General features: G+C 39.7%; 1 protein-coding gene across 22 annotated transcripts in view; it reads right to left on the bottom strand.

The window, feature by feature from the left end:
- Window positions 1-415: 415 nt before the first annotated feature.
- Window positions 416-15,427, bottom strand: part of btbd8 (BTB domain containing 8) — a 133,588-nt gene continuing 118,576 nt past the window's right edge. For 21 of the 22 annotated variants that reach the window (XM_069939205.1, XM_069939218.1, XM_069939206.1 and 18 more), the window contains 6 exons: window positions 9,674-9,735; window positions 8,745-9,450; window positions 6,782-6,857; window positions 5,710-5,849; window positions 2,615-4,882; window positions 416-1,023 (listed from right to left, as the gene is read on the bottom strand). In XM_069939205.1, coding sequence (XP_069795306.1) covers window positions 551-1,023; window positions 2,615-4,882; window positions 5,710-5,849; window positions 6,782-6,857; window positions 8,745-9,450; window positions 9,674-9,735 — 3,725 coding nt within the window. In that variant the 3' untranslated portion in view covers window positions 416-550. Of the gene's footprint in view, window positions 1,024-1,666; window positions 1,814-2,614; window positions 4,883-5,709; window positions 5,850-6,781; window positions 6,858-8,744; window positions 9,451-9,673; window positions 9,736-15,427 lie in introns of those variants that run through there. The other variant, XM_069939224.1, reaches the window with a different exon arrangement.

The following is a 15,427-nucleotide window of genomic DNA, read 5'->3' as shown; positions in this document are numbered from 1 at the left end:
CTTAGCTCCGACATAAGGGCTGATTCTCTTAAATTCCAGTTTTGTCAGTCGAGTTTTCTGTTAATGTGACAATGGTCAAAATAATCATGGCCAAATTACATCAACTATAAATTTGTATTATTTAAGAAAAATATTTTTTGTTTTTCCATCAGAACTCTTTAGAGGTTTTCTGAAATTAATTTGCTGGGAGTTGGTTCATTCATTTGAGAATTTAGCATGTCAGTTCACCATCTCAATTATCAGGATGGACAGGGAAATCCATTTTATATTATAAAAAGGTTTATGTCTAGTTTTCGACATAAACCAATAACTTCTAACACAATTTTTCCATTCAGAAAATATTTATAATTAGTGATTATCTTATTACACACAAAATGTTGACTAAGGGTTTCCCTCTATGGTAATTGTAAACAACTTTATTTTGCCAGTTTATTATTTTATTGGTGTATCCAGCAGTGATAATACCTGGTTAAGTTTTATTAAAAAGAGGATCTTGTTACAAAACAAAAAATCATATTTGCAGCTCTTTGTACACAGTTCAGAGGTAAAGCTAGTGATGAGTTTCCAGTTCTACAATTGTCCATTCTCCATGTGGAGATACCAGTTCTTCTGGGGAGAAACTAGCCACTGTAATGCTAGCTGCTGAGTTCTCCGAAGGAGATAACAATTCAGTCCATTTACACAATGCCTCTTTTTCAACTGCAACTTTACCTGGCACATTAGAAGCATCTTTAGAAAGAAAAAGTGTTTGGTTGATGAGATACTGGGCTAGGTTGACATTTTCAGGCAGACAGGTGACAATGCCATAATTTGGGTCCTGATCTTCAATCAGTTGTTTAAGTAGCATCCAGTCTTTTTCTGCAAAGTGTTCACTTTCGTTCCAATGCAAATGGCTCCCTTTGAGTTCAGAGTTGTTCCATTCCATATCTTCTATTATTTCCATCTCATATATGGGAGAAAGGGTTTTTGAAGGATGATAATCATTTATGTAGTTTTGTAATCGGTCAGGGTCAGCTAAGTCTCCTGAAACAATTCATAATACTAAATATTGTAAAAATTCTGAAGCATGCAGATACTTAAATTGGGGCTGTTGTAGTCTACCTTGGAATAGCCAACCAAAAGAACGTCTACATTAGGAATAAATTAACTGTAATGTGGCCTTAATGGTGATGACAGAATACAAATTAATCCATACAGTACAAAAAGTGAAAATTATCAAAATATTAATGTAATCCACTTCATCCTGAAATGCACCAGCATTGAAATTATACCGACTGGAAAATACAAATGTTTAGTGCCACCTACTCAATTTACCTCATTTCAAAGAGGTATTCACTTGTGCAAAAGTGATGGGTTAATGTCTCTGCGAAACAGAGAAAAAAATGAGAAAGTCATTCACCATGCCACAATTTTGAAGCCTTTGATTCAGAAAAGGTAATAGACAAGGAGATATTTATTTCTAGCCAGCAGTCATACATCGTATTTCTTACATGACTCAGCTAAATGATCAAATTGTAATTCACTGCATTCAAGTTCATTTAGGGCTTCAGTGACATCATGTAAATTTCAGTTCCTGCAGACTGCTCATTAATGTTCTATGCAAGAACTTTTGTTCTGTATACAATTGCACTTCCCAATATACAAATTTAAAAAAAAATGCTGTCAGGAAAATCTGATGCAGTTTATTAGGTTAGTCAACCAGTTAAAAGATCAGTCATTCACCAAGCCAAATATCCAGCAAGAATCTTAAATATCATTGCTCAGTAAACCAGTCATCAATGAGACTATTTAAATACATTTGGCTTGATATAACCTATGAAGAATACAAGCATAAATAATTTGAATTACATTTTTGGACGAAACACGTACAGTATCCACAATACATGATGTTGTTGGACAGTTCCCTCAAGTCCAATTAATTTGATTTACAGAACAGTTTACATGTATAACTATTAATATTTTAGTGCAAATGTAGTTTGGATTCTCGCAATGGGCAAAGTAACATCTCGTGTCTTGAGACTACATCACTTAAATTAAAGATTAAAAAGACATTTGTTTACAAATTGGTCTTTGCAATGAGTCTAAATGTAATTACTTTGGCATTCTTCCCATTCTAACTAACTGTGTTAGTTTAACCTTGCATGCCTGCATTCATGGATTCAACGTGCATAGATCTCCATGAAGCTTCACTTAATCTGACTGAACACATTCGTTTATGCTACACAAGTCTATCAAATTCATGGCTTTGTTTAAATAATCTTGAATGTTGTCTACAGAAACTGACCAGAAGGTTCGAGAGTGCAGCTTCTTTCCTTTTAACAAGCCATTGTCATTATACAAGTAACTGAGGTCCTACATTCATGCTAACAATGGGGAAAATGTACAGTGTTCACACTTAACAAATCTAGAGATAGTTCCACAGTTCTGTACGTTGCAAATTCAACCCCACCCCTCTATTGCATTTTGTCATTTTATTTTTAAAAATCCCACAGTTCTGCAAATTAAATGGATGTGGTCTTAGTTTCATTCATTCACATAGGATGTAATTTGGCCAAGAAGCCAAGTACCATCTTCACACCATGTGGTATCAAAAGTTAATTATGGTATACATTACCTGTTGGCAAAGTATTACTAGCTTGTTCACTGGATGTTGAAGGGTACCCTTGCACAGGTCCCTTTCCTATGTTTGCCAAGTGATCAATTGCATTAATGTTATCTGTGGCAAAGTTCTTGCTGTGTTCTGAAGACGCATGCTCTTTTTGGGAGAGCTGCAAATGACAGGGTCTTTCCTGAGGTGTACCATCATTGCTACCATCACCACTGCCAGCCCCAAAAGTTGGCTGCATATTATCTTTTGCAGGCAACCCATTGTCCTCATGCCGCCTCTCTGGAGCGCTGACTCCCACCAAGTCTTTTTCTGCAAACTTGATTCTTCCCTCAGCAAGCAAATTAGCAGCAGGGTGGTGAGCTGCAGGTGTAATAATACACTCTTCTTCCTCTTGCTGTAATTCTGTTAAAACAGCTTGAAAAGTTGCATTGTTAGCCACTGTCATGGCTTCACCTGCAGGTGGTGATGGACTGGGAATTTTCAACTGCCTTTTCGACTGCCTTGGAAAGTCATAGTTCAAAAAATCGTCCTCAATTTCCAGTGAATATCGGGAATAGTAGGTTGTCCCATGGTGTTGACCACCACCCTCGTGGGAACCACCGTTAAATACATCAGAGGGAGTAAGGGAATCCAAGGAACAGGCAGGAGTTTCAGCATCTCCCTCATCAGAACCAAGCTCCTCACACTCATCCACAGAGAGCAGGACAGATCTCTTAAAATTAGCAACCAAGGGAAAGTTTGTAACCTCTGCCTCATTTTCAGTAACATCCTCAAAAGCCAGGTTGTCTATACCCTGGAAGTGGAAAGTGCTTTGCTCAGGAGGGGGAGCAGCAGAAACAGGGGGAGGGAACATTTTCTCTGCATTCTCAATTTCAGACTTTTCTCCCTTGGTAACTATACACAAAGGCAAGCGATCGGAGGCTGCTTCTAATTTATTGTTGACTGGTACGACGTGTTCCTCGTTGCTCTTCTCCGTTGTTTTATTCCCTTGTTGTGGGATTTTGAAACTGTGATCGCTTACTGACTCTCTTGCACCAATTTGACTGTGGGCCTCTACACCTTTTACTTCAACTTTTACTCCACTGTCGTACTCCTTAAGTTCTTCAGGTGTACTCGTGTCACTGCTACTTCTGCCAAGAAAGTCGTGACAAACCACAGTACTGCACTTGGAAATGCCCCTCTCATTTGATCCATCATCGTCTTGGGAACCTCCAGCATCGTAGTCCTCAGAGTTGGGCTTGATATCATCAGATGATGTTGTTGCACTTCCAGTATCTGTGTCCGGACTTTGTTTTCGGAAAGAATTGACTGACACTGGATAGACATCTGCACCCAAGTTCCAAGATTCCTCGAGCTGAGTTTCCAAATCCTCTTGATTTTCTGTAGCTCTTGGTAAATTTATTTCTTTGGGCAAGTGTGATTGAACGTGCATTTCACTGTGTTTTAAGTCCTGTTCTGAACCTTCATTCGGTTGGTCAACTGCAATACAATGGTCTGCAGCTTGAGAATTTTCTCTCTGAAGATGGCCTTTCTCGGAGTTCTCAGATTCTTGAAAGATTTTCAGATTGGTTGCAGAATCACTTGGGGACTCCTGATTTGCAAACACTGAGGATGGATGCTGGCTGACCCCTTGATTGGTCTTCACAGAGGATTGACTATCGTCTTCAGAGAGTTTTAATGGTGCTTTGCCTTCATTAACAACCTCTTCATTCACAACTAGCTCCAACATGGTTGCCTTTTCAGGAAGTTCATATTGATTATTCAAGATTTGAAGAGATTCTAAATTCTGTTCTTCTGCTGACCTACAATCCTTTGATGGTGTAACCCTTGTAGTTGGGCTAGGTTCTAACTGATTATTTACTTTCATTTGATCAGGTTCTGCGTGAACAGTTTCACTTTTGGCATGAGCCACACTTTTCACATGTCGCTGTAGAGAATTTGTAGCAGCCTTATCCTGACAACTGGAGGTGGACCTTTTCAATCCTGATCCAGTTTTATTTGTAGCAGTAAGCAACTTGGTGGGTGGTCTTCTTACATTAGGTAATGATGCACTTCTCTCTTTCAAGACAGCCATGTTATTTGAATTAATGGGTGTCCTAGGGGTAGTAGTGCCACTCTTTACATTTGTTTTAACTGCCGTGGGAGTAGCTGCTTTTACAGCTTTAGATTTTGTAAACATTTCATTGGAAACAGTTATTTTTTCATTGTTTGGAACCTTGTTAGGTAGCTTTGTTTCTAAAGCAGGGCTCATTTTTCCTGGACCCACCTTTGGATCTAAGATTACAAGAGAAAAGTTAAAATTGCAAACACATTTTATACACACTTTTTGTCAATATTACTACAGCCACAAAAGAGAATAAGGCTAAAAAATGCTCTAGAAAAGTGGCCAACAAATTTGGATTTAAAATAACATTATACATAAATAGTCATCTTTTAAAATTTGCTATTTATTTTTCATACGAACAGATTCCAGCTTCCTTGTAAATGCATCCATATTAGATGCTCAACTGTTCCATGTGATAACAAGTTCCACATTCTAACCATTCTCTGAGTAAAGCTTCCTTTGGGTTATTACCACCATTAAATTTGACCCCTCAGCCATCATCATGCCTAGTAAGAGTCTTTATTAGTAAGGCTTGGGGGAGGGAGGTTAAATAGGACAGCACCATGGTTAGTGAACTTTACATAATTGAAGACTTCAATACAGATTTTTTTCAAATTACTTCACATATTGCACTTTTGCCTTTTAAACTCTATATTCTTAATACAGGTGTATTAGTCAGGCATTGTATCAGTCAACCGGAAAATTCGCACGTCTGCAATCCCTGTAGGTGACGAATAATGGGGATTATTTTAAAAAATTATGATTTCAGTCCGTGGCCCCCTTTAAATGCGCTGTGGCCCCCGTTGAGAATGGCTGGTTTAGAACTCATCTTCCAACCCACCAGATTCCATATTCAACTGAGCATTATTTCATTTCCATCATCTTCAATTAGGTGCCACAATAACACATCACACAGTATTCTATTTCCTCAGTCACTAGTTTGCTCACTTTATATCAGACATTGCATATAAAAATCGATGTGGGGTATTAATTATACCTTTAGTTTTGACTGCTTTCACTGATCCTGCCTTTGCTCTTGGCTGAGCAGATGGGTCGCTGCTACTATTCCAGGTTCTCTTCAGTTGAGCTTGTGACACCACTTTGTCTCTATTTTGTGCCCTCTGTTTGTTGGGCACACTAGCAAAGAGCCACACAATTAAAAAAAAAATCATTTTACTTTTAGTCTCTGAAACTTAACAACATTGAAATGCAGCAGTCCGTTTTATTTGCATCACATGCAGGATCCTGTTAACTATTCCTTTGTAGTTCAGCTGACCTGACCCCGTGCATTCTGGAGTTTTGGGGAATGTGAAGTGGGCTCAGTTAAAGTTGGTACAACACTATTACTGCACCAGTGACCCACTGTCTGTACGTTCTCCTCATGACCTGCGTGGGTTTCCTCCCACCTTTCAAAATGTATAGGATTGGAAGGTTAATTTGGTGCAATGGTTTCATGGGTTGGAAGGTCCTTCTGTTTCATTAAAATTACATTTTAAAAATTGAATGCTATTTCAATTTTCTTCTAAGGAAATGCATAAATCCAGCAGAGGGCACCAAATCTACATTAAATCAGATTCCTGTTTAAAGACTGTTCCTCATTGTGTTCAATAACTGCGGTCTTGACCAATGCAGTGAGTTCATTTGTTCAACCAGATGGTGCTAGCATTACATTTTAATCTAGAGATATTAGTTTGATAGCAGTTAATTCACAGTAGTCAGTTCAAACCAAGAGGTGCAGTAATTCCTGAGTGGAAATCTCCTTCATGTGTCGAATTCAAGTGAACCTGGATTAATGCAGTACATCAACAAGCCCTTTAGCCCACAACATTTGGCTGATTTGAGCTGGTTGTGGTAGGCAGTACTGAATGGAATTTCTAGAATTAGTTGCACGGTTGGCCTAGCAGTTAGCACAATGCCTTTACGGCGCCAACGCACTGATAACTTTAATTTTAACAAGGACATTTCGAATAGCAGCAACTCTTAATACATTCAAACTAGCTTGTACATGATGAAGGGGGTGGGGAAGAGAGGAAAGAGGGAGTTACATTTTATAACAATCTCCAACTCACCTAGTAGAAATGGGTTTGCTGGCTTTAATTGAAGCAGATGTTTTTGTTGGTTTAGTGACAGTTGCTGGCCTGTTAACTGTGAAAATAGTTATGGGAGAAATAATAAAAACAGACAGGTTACTTTTTAATGTAATCACACCTCATTACTTCTACAGCACAAAGCAGAAGAGTAGTCTATTGAAATGGAGAACAGTGATGGGAGGTAAATACACTGGAGGGGAGAATCTCACACTAGTAACCCAGCTGGTCTGCCATCTGCATCTCTAAAAGAATCAAATGTTTAAAATTGCAACTTATCAATTGCTTTGATCCATAAAGTAACTGAAATGGATTTAGAATGCCCTTGGAGTCCTTACTGGAGAAATTAAATTAGAAGTCCAGTTCTTATTTAAACTTCAATTTAGATATTGGAGATCCTGGAATCTGGAGCAAAAGAATCTGCTGAAGGAAGTCAGCAAATCGAAAGCATCAGTGGAGAAAAAGAATGGTTAACATCTCAGGTCCTTCATTGGAGTCTTGATGAAGGGTTCCAACTCAAAATATTGACCATTCTTTTTCTCCCACTGATGCAGTGGGGACCAAACATCCACCCGCATTCCACTCCCCATTTTTTTTTTTAAAAAGAAAAACTTGAGGATGGGGTTGGCCAGGCCAACTTTGATTGCCTCATAGACTGGGGGAGGTGGATCCCTTTGTACCTGTACACAGTGTTTGTTTGAGGCAGGTATGATATCAATATTCAACAAAGAAAATGGAGAGATATATGGATAGGATGGATTTAGAGCAGTGTTTTTTGGTTTAAGGCCCTGTTACAGAGTTCTGTGTTGTGTATTGGCTTATGTGTTGTGTGGTTTTATGTTAAAAAGTGACAGTTTGCCTGAGAGAGCCAAGGTGAAGGTGGACTGCTGAGAGAGTAGGAGATGGACTGAGCATGTGCAGAAAATGATCTAAAAATTTCTGGATTTGGACGATAAACCACCACTGGGGGTGCTGTGGAATGGAGGGAGGCCCAGAGCATGAGTCATGGTCTGGAGGACAGTTTAGAATGTTGGGATTTCAAAAAGGAGGAATATTCTGAAGGCAGCCAGAAGGTTCCGGACCAAGTCAATGGTTCCTCTCTCTGCAAGCAACACAAGACACCTTCGAATTTTGTGCTCTCTCTCTCTCTCTCTCTCTCTCTCACACAAAGATCTTCTGGCTTCAGTTTACCAAACAAATTGAATTTTGTTTATGATCTTTGCTTTAGTTGAGATCGAAGTTTTGTGAGTCTTGTGTGGTTTGTGTTTGTTTTGTGTCTAAGTTTTTCTGTGGGCTGGTTGGAAATATAACTTAAGACTTTAATTACATATGTTATATTTAGGCAGTGGAATTTATTAGTTTTACACTGTTATAGAAATTTGCATAGTAACCAGTGGGCATTGTTATAATGGGGGGGGGTTTAATTAAAGTTTGAAGGTGAATTTTTTGTTAATAAAGTAATTGTTCATCTTTACCCCTGTGTGATATACCTTCTTTGTGGTTGCTGGTTTGATCTTGTAACAGCCCATCTGGCTTCTGACCTAACTTGTCATGTCCCTCTAGTGGCAATGATTGAGCAATATTTTCAAGTCACAGGTAGTTTTGTGCGAAACATCTTTATCTAATTTAAATTATTTTATTTAGCATTTTTAAAGATTCACATGGAGACACGATGTGGCCCACCAGTAGGCCACTGGTTTAGAGGAACCTAGGCCAAATGCAGGCAGGTGGGACTGGTGCAGGTGGAATATTTTGATCAGCATGGGCAAGTTGGGCTGAAGAGCGTTTCCATGCTGTAGGACTCCACAAGTCATTGGTTTAGGACTGCAGATGTGACGCAGTTTGTGAATGAAGACATCCCCCTAAAACATAGCAGACTCATGGAAGGAGGAAAGACACAGAAAGTGTTAACATTTAATTGGAGAAACAACAAACTTGCAGTTACCTTTCTGACTAACAGGTTTCTTTGCAAACTCCTGTGTTACATTTTCAGTGGAATTGCTGACAGCTGCTATTTTCTTGCCACAGCCGTTCATTTCATGTGTGGCACTGCCCTCCTCCACTTCACGGGTATGTCCGACAGTGTCCACAGAGGGGCTTTGGCGTGAATGTTCCAGCTTGCCCTTATTCCCATTTTTTTCAGCCTGTGGTTGAGTGGCTTTCTTGAAAGGTTTTCCTGACTTCTGTTGGATACCAGATGAACTCGGGACTACTTTAGGCCGAGCTCCTGCATTTGATTTTCCATCGCGACCACGGGTCTCTTCACTGGATGTAGCAGAAGCTGCTGGACTTGACAAGCTGACAGAATATCCTTTTCCTTTGCCATCAACACTCTCACTTCTTGTCCGGACTTCCAGTCTGGATTTTGCAAGAGTATTTGTTTTTGTTGACGTGCTCTTCTCATCGCCTTTCCCACTTTTTTCACTTGGTTTTTTAACATTCTTTTCCTTAGTTTCCTCCTTCCTTGAGACATTGACGTATGTTCGCCCATTTGATTTCTGCACTGATGCTCCCAATCCTTCAGATTTCATTTTTGAAGCACTGGATACAAGACCTTTGGATACACTAGTATTCGACCTCAGCTTCTCCCTTTTGTAGCCTTGCCCCTTCGTGTCAGGTGTGGCAGAATTCAGCACAGGATTTTCTTTTTGCTGTGACCAGATGCAAATTTAATGCACAAGTTATTTTTAGAGTCAAGCACACACTATTACATTAATCCTGGATTTGCTTTTGCAATGAAAAGCACTGATATATTAAATTAGGTATAGTTCTGGAATTTTATCCTCAAATATATACACACAAACTTGTTGAGTAAAACACAACAGTATAATCCTTGCTGGCTCTATTGCGGATGGGGGCAGTGAGAATCCTTACCTGGAAGCTCGTCAAGGTTGGTCTTTTTGCAAGTTTTCTATCATCACCTTTGTCCAAAGCAGCTGAAAGCATGAACACACAAAAACTTAAAATGCAGAAGCCTCTGGAGCCTGCTCTGGCATTTAATTACGTTCAAACTCAACTTTGCACTTGCAAGTTTATTTCCCCAGCTGGTCTCCACATCCCTCGATTCCTCAAGTGTCCAAAAATCTATCGATTTCACTCCTGAATGAGCACCAACAGCCCCCGAGGGTAGAAAATCCGAAAGATTTACAATCCTCCAAGTCAAGAAATTTCCCCTCATCTCAGTCCATTTGTTAGTTATACTGAAAATGCCAGCAAAATTCATTTGCTTGTCATAAAACTTGGCTTGACTAACATAATAGTGGAAACGGGCAGAATATATTGGATCAAAAGATTAAATATCTAAAATGACAACATTTTCCAAAAATAAAAGTCAAACAGAAGTGAATTTTATTTCGTTCAAATCTAATACTTTCAGGAATTTCGAAAAACAAAATGTTATCCTCTTGTGTACAATGGGTTGGCACTGGTAACATAACATTCAGACTTTCAGGCCTCCAAAGTGAATACAACTATTTGGACATATGGTGAAGCAGTAAAAAGGCTCTCTTTCAACTATTTGCTTTTACTTTGCAAATGCAGAGGAAATCTTTAACATTTAATCTTGATGATGGCTGCATCAATGGAGGGAAAATTGAAGGAGCCTCACATTCTTCTCAGATGGAATTATTTGAAGACAGAGAGCAACACAATGTGTCTACCACATAACCTCTCGGAGTGCCTTGGTCTGGGCTGCCAACTTCCTCATGGCAATGGTCTGGCATCCATCCGTTGAATGTGGCAACACTATTAAAACTTAGTGTAAATGTAACAATCTGAGATAGTCCTTGTGGGAAGCGTGAAGGGTTGTTGATTTAAATTTAAAACATTCAGCACAGTTACAGGCCTTTTCAGCCCACGAACCCTTGCTGCCCTAATACACCTAAATGACCTATAACCCCGGGTACATTTCGAACAATGGGAGGAAACCAGAGCCCCCGGGAGAAAAACCATGCAGATATGGGGAGAACGTACAAACACCTTACAGAGCGCAAGATTCAAACCCCGGTCCAGTCCTGATCGCTGACGCTGTAAAGGCATTGCGATAATTACTATGCCAACGGCGATTATGTTGATTTATGATGGTCCATGGTCTATGAACCCACATCTCACTAGGTCGATTGTGGAATATATGACAAGCCTTTTATTAGGTCTGATTACTTAACAATATTAACCATCACTGGTATGGATTAAGGAAATAGCTAACCAGTAGCAAGCAGCGTATAACGATCAGGTTGGCCACCTGCAACCAATTGGTTGGCAATTTATAATTTAAAACAAAAGGTACAAGTATATCCAGCTTTACAAAAGTAAACCATTCCTCTGAAACCTTTTGCAAGCCAAAATGGTGTAAAGCGGAGACCCATTCACTACTATTGAAGGCTATTTTCGTACAAGCAGAATCCCATTCATATTTCTTTTGGAGATTGAATGCAGGTTTCTTCGTAAAAAGCAAGTATTCGTAAAGCGAGGTATTCCTGTACTATGGCTAAATTAGCCGACAATATACCAGTAGGTCGAAAAGCAAGCTGTGAAAAGAATGCAGACAATATGCAGAGACGTTGTGAACAAACTGGCAAATAAATAGAATGGAGGAAAATATGAAATGGCTCTTCTTGGAAGGAAGAATGATATTATTTAAGTAGAGGGAAACTAAGAGCTGCAGCACACAAATCTGTGGATCCTCAAACACAAAACAACAATGTTACTAAGGATGGAGAGCTTAAGTTTCAAGGAGAGACTACAGAGCCTGGGTCTCCTCTGCCTCAAGTGAAGGAGGGTGAGTGGTGACCTTATAGAGGTTTACAAAATCTTGAGGAGCATCGGGAAGTTAAATACCATACAATGCCAGGATATAGGAGAACGTATATAGACGACCTGGAATTTCCATTTAAAATTGAGGTTTTGAGTGACACCCTTTGGATAAGATGATCGCCCCGCCCCCCCAACCACCACCACCAAAATCTGGCACTTGCTGCTGACCAGTGAATGCTGTTAAAAAGCAAATCAACAATATTTTAAAATACCAAATGACCCTGTAAAAAGTTTTAATTTTATTAGCATATTTAAAAATAAACCACGGTCGGCTCCTGTAACAGGTCATTTAAAGGCAGCAGAGAGCTGGCGGCAGCTGAACTTGGCGGACGGACCCCACAGAGGAGTGCTGACATATCGTTCATAACTACATAGGACATGTGCATGATTGCATCAGAGCTAGTGGGAAGATGGCAGTGGTGTTGAGATTTAGCTGTCAAATTAGACCTGGCATACAAGACGACCCTGATTTTGAGGTGATGTTTTTACGTCTAGAGGATCATCCTATATGCCGGTCATCTCTTTTCCATAGTGGAGAAAACTAAAATTAGGAGCCATAGGTTTTAAGGTGAGAGGGAAAGATTTAAAAAGGACCTTGCCAAGGCAGGTGCAATTGTAACACTCAAAAGAGATCTAGTCAGGTACCTGGATTGTAACAGTTTAGAGGGAGCAGGGCCAAACTCAGGCAAATGGGATTAGCTCAGGCAGACAACTTGGAGAGCATGGACTAGATGGGCTAGTAGCTTGTTTCCCTGCTCCAAAGCTATAACGCAATTCATCGCATAACAAAATAGTGGAGGAAGAGACAATGTTCTGTATCATCTTGGAATTTCTTTGATGCTACATAATGCTCAGAGAGTTGAAAGACAAAAGATCTGGTTTTGTGCACAAAAAACTGCAGAAGCATAATCCAAAACAAACACTGGAATCGCTAAGCAGTTCAGGCAACATCTTTGGTCATCATTTCAGGCTGTCCAGGTTTATAGTTGATGCATTCAATCTTTTAGAAAATAGAAAATTGGTTTATTCTGGAAAGGATTTAGCTCCTCAGTTTATAATGGTGCGGATTTAAAGTCAAGAACTCCAAGACCTATCCAAATTATGTGGTTCGACTTACCATTTTTAATTAAACAAATACACTAACCTTCAGCAGGACCCAGTTCAACACCAGTTACCACAGATCAGACTGAGTAATGTACTTAGCGTTTCAAATCGATCATGTCTCTGAGGAAAAGTAATCTACTTGTTCCACTCCTTTCTTCTCTTCCCATAGTCCAGAAAATTCTTTCCTTTTTGATAATCACCCAACTCCACTCTAGGAGACAAATGAATACACCTTCACTACTGTCCTTGCCAAACCTGAAGCATCAATGTGTATCTTTTGGAAAAAAGCCAGGAAACCACTGAAAGTTTCAGTCCTCATTTGTTCAATGTTGAAAATCAGGTTCCTAATGATATCAAAGTCTTCACGTCAACTTTGCAATCAGTACGCTCAAGATCAGCCCATAATGAATACAGATCAAGATATTATGAGTCCACAATTACTCAAACTATTATCAAAGTTTATCTGGATCTACTATTAAGAAATGCCCAATTTATTGAAAACGTATGATTGAGAGAAATGAGAACAGGAATAGCCTGTCACAGCCAACAAACGTGCTCTGATTCGTCAAAATCATCGGTGATCTTCCATCTCTGTGCCCTTTCCCAATGCTGTCCCCAAGCCCAGTACAAAAACTCAACTTCCACCGCTCGCCAAAGGTGAAGAATTCCATAGGTTCACCATCCGCTGTAAGAGGAAGTATTTTTCTCAAACTCTCTCACTGTTCACTCCACATCTCTGAAGGGACTCCCTTTTGCTTCTCTTGGTTTAATAATGGTGCTGGATTGGTTGGTGATGCTTTGTTTGCCTTAGCAGAGAAAAAGCAAGGAATTTTGTATATTTTGAATAGAATCTTTTTACACCCTTCATTACTGATTTTTAAAAAAAAAATCACTGACATTAGACAGCTAGACTACTGTTTTCTCTCCTCTCCTCTTTTTATACATAAAGGGAAAAGTAAGAATCAAGAACCACATAAGCAATTACAGAATCTACAGGACCTCAGAAGATGAGAACCAGACAATCCACCATTTCTGATGCCATCTCTTTCTGGGATATAGATCATGAGATCTTAGGGTTTTATCAGTCTTTAAGCTCATCTATTTTTCCAATACCGTACCATCTTTAAAGTGATACTTTGTTCCTTCCGCTCCTCTTTCACCAGACCTTTGATTCCTCAACATGTCAAGAAAAGAGTCGTATGTAGTTTCCCTGGAAGACACTGTGTATCAAAGTCATTGCTAAATCGGATTGTGCCCCTTCTGTAGCTTCGGCAGGATTTCAGGATTCCTGAAGGACATAGAGAATCACTTACTGTGCGCAATTTTTCACTGTATTTTCATCCCTGCCTTTAAAATATTGTAAAAGGCTCCACACGACTCGAAAAGCAGAACAGGCCCTGCATGTCGACAAACACAACAAATTGCGCAAGTGCTTTCACACTTTATCCCTCATTCCCTGCCTGACCTCATTTCTGCCTAAGTGCCTCAAATATTGCAACCTGCTGCATCTACTTCCAGCACCACCTGTCAGCACATTTCAGGCACCAAGTACCCTGCTAAGAAACTTGCCATAAATCTTCTTTAAAACATTCCTCCTCTCACTGTAAAGCTCTCTGCTATTTGACCAAAGTTTTTTTTACTGCTGTAACATGACTACCCGACTTTTAGACTCAAGGCCCCTACCAATGAAGTACACCATTTGTCTTTTTACCACCCTATTGACACTTTCAGGGAGCTATGAACTTGCACCCAAGATCCTTCTGCACATTAGAGCTCATAAAGGTCCTGCCGTTTACATTCCCCTACATTTGCCAAGCTTAACACCTCGGAGTGTCCAAGCTCCAATTCTCTGACCAATTTTTTCACTCAGAGGTTGATCGATCTCTAGAAAAAGCTGCTAAAGGAAACTGTAGAAGGGGGTACAATTAGGGCACCCATGAGAAATTTGCACAGATCCATGGCTAGGAAAGGGTTTAGAAGGATATGGATCAAATACAGGCACATGAAAGGAGGCCAAAATGACAACTTGGTTGGCATCAACAAATTGTGTTGAAGGCTCTATACTTCCAACTGATCTATATCATGCTGCATCCTTTCACAACCTCCCTCACGATCCATAATTCTATCAATTGTTGTGTCATCTGCAAACTTGCTGTTCAGCTAAGCCATATTTTCAACCAAATCGTTTACATATGGGACCCTGCTGAACACTGCTGGTCACAGGCCTCCAGCCAGAATAACATACCTTTACCACTATTCTGTCTTCCAAGGCCAAGCCATCTTTGAATCCAATCTATAAAGTCACCACATGTCCCATGTTTTGTGATCTTCTGAATCAGCCCAATGTGAGAGGACCTCATCAAAGAGCTTTACTAATATCCACTGTCCTCCCCTCAATAATTATCTTCATTACTACAAAACTAAAAAAATCTCATCCAAGTTTAAGATGGGATCTTCCTGCACACAGCCATGCTGTTATGCCCGATAAGTCTATAGTGTACTTTTCTTTATGTTGAACTTTGACTTCTAGAGGCAAGTCGATCCTATCCCCCAAGAATCTTTTCCATAATATCTGTTGCAAGGCCCACTGGTCTTTATTTTCCTGGTTTGTCCCTACTGCCCTTCATAAACAAAGGAAGGACAATGGCTATTCTCCAGTTCTCTGGGATTTCATCTGTGGGAATCAGCACTGTGTATTGCCCATACTGATGT

This window comes from Narcine bancroftii, chromosome 5, assembly GCF_036971445.1.
Source record: "Narcine bancroftii isolate sNarBan1 chromosome 5, sNarBan1.hap1, whole genome shotgun sequence".
In the NCBI taxonomy this organism is placed as follows: domain Eukaryota; kingdom Metazoa; phylum Chordata; class Chondrichthyes; order Torpediniformes; family Narcinidae; genus Narcine; species Narcine bancroftii.
This window is presented reverse-complemented; position numbering and strand designations above follow the sequence as displayed.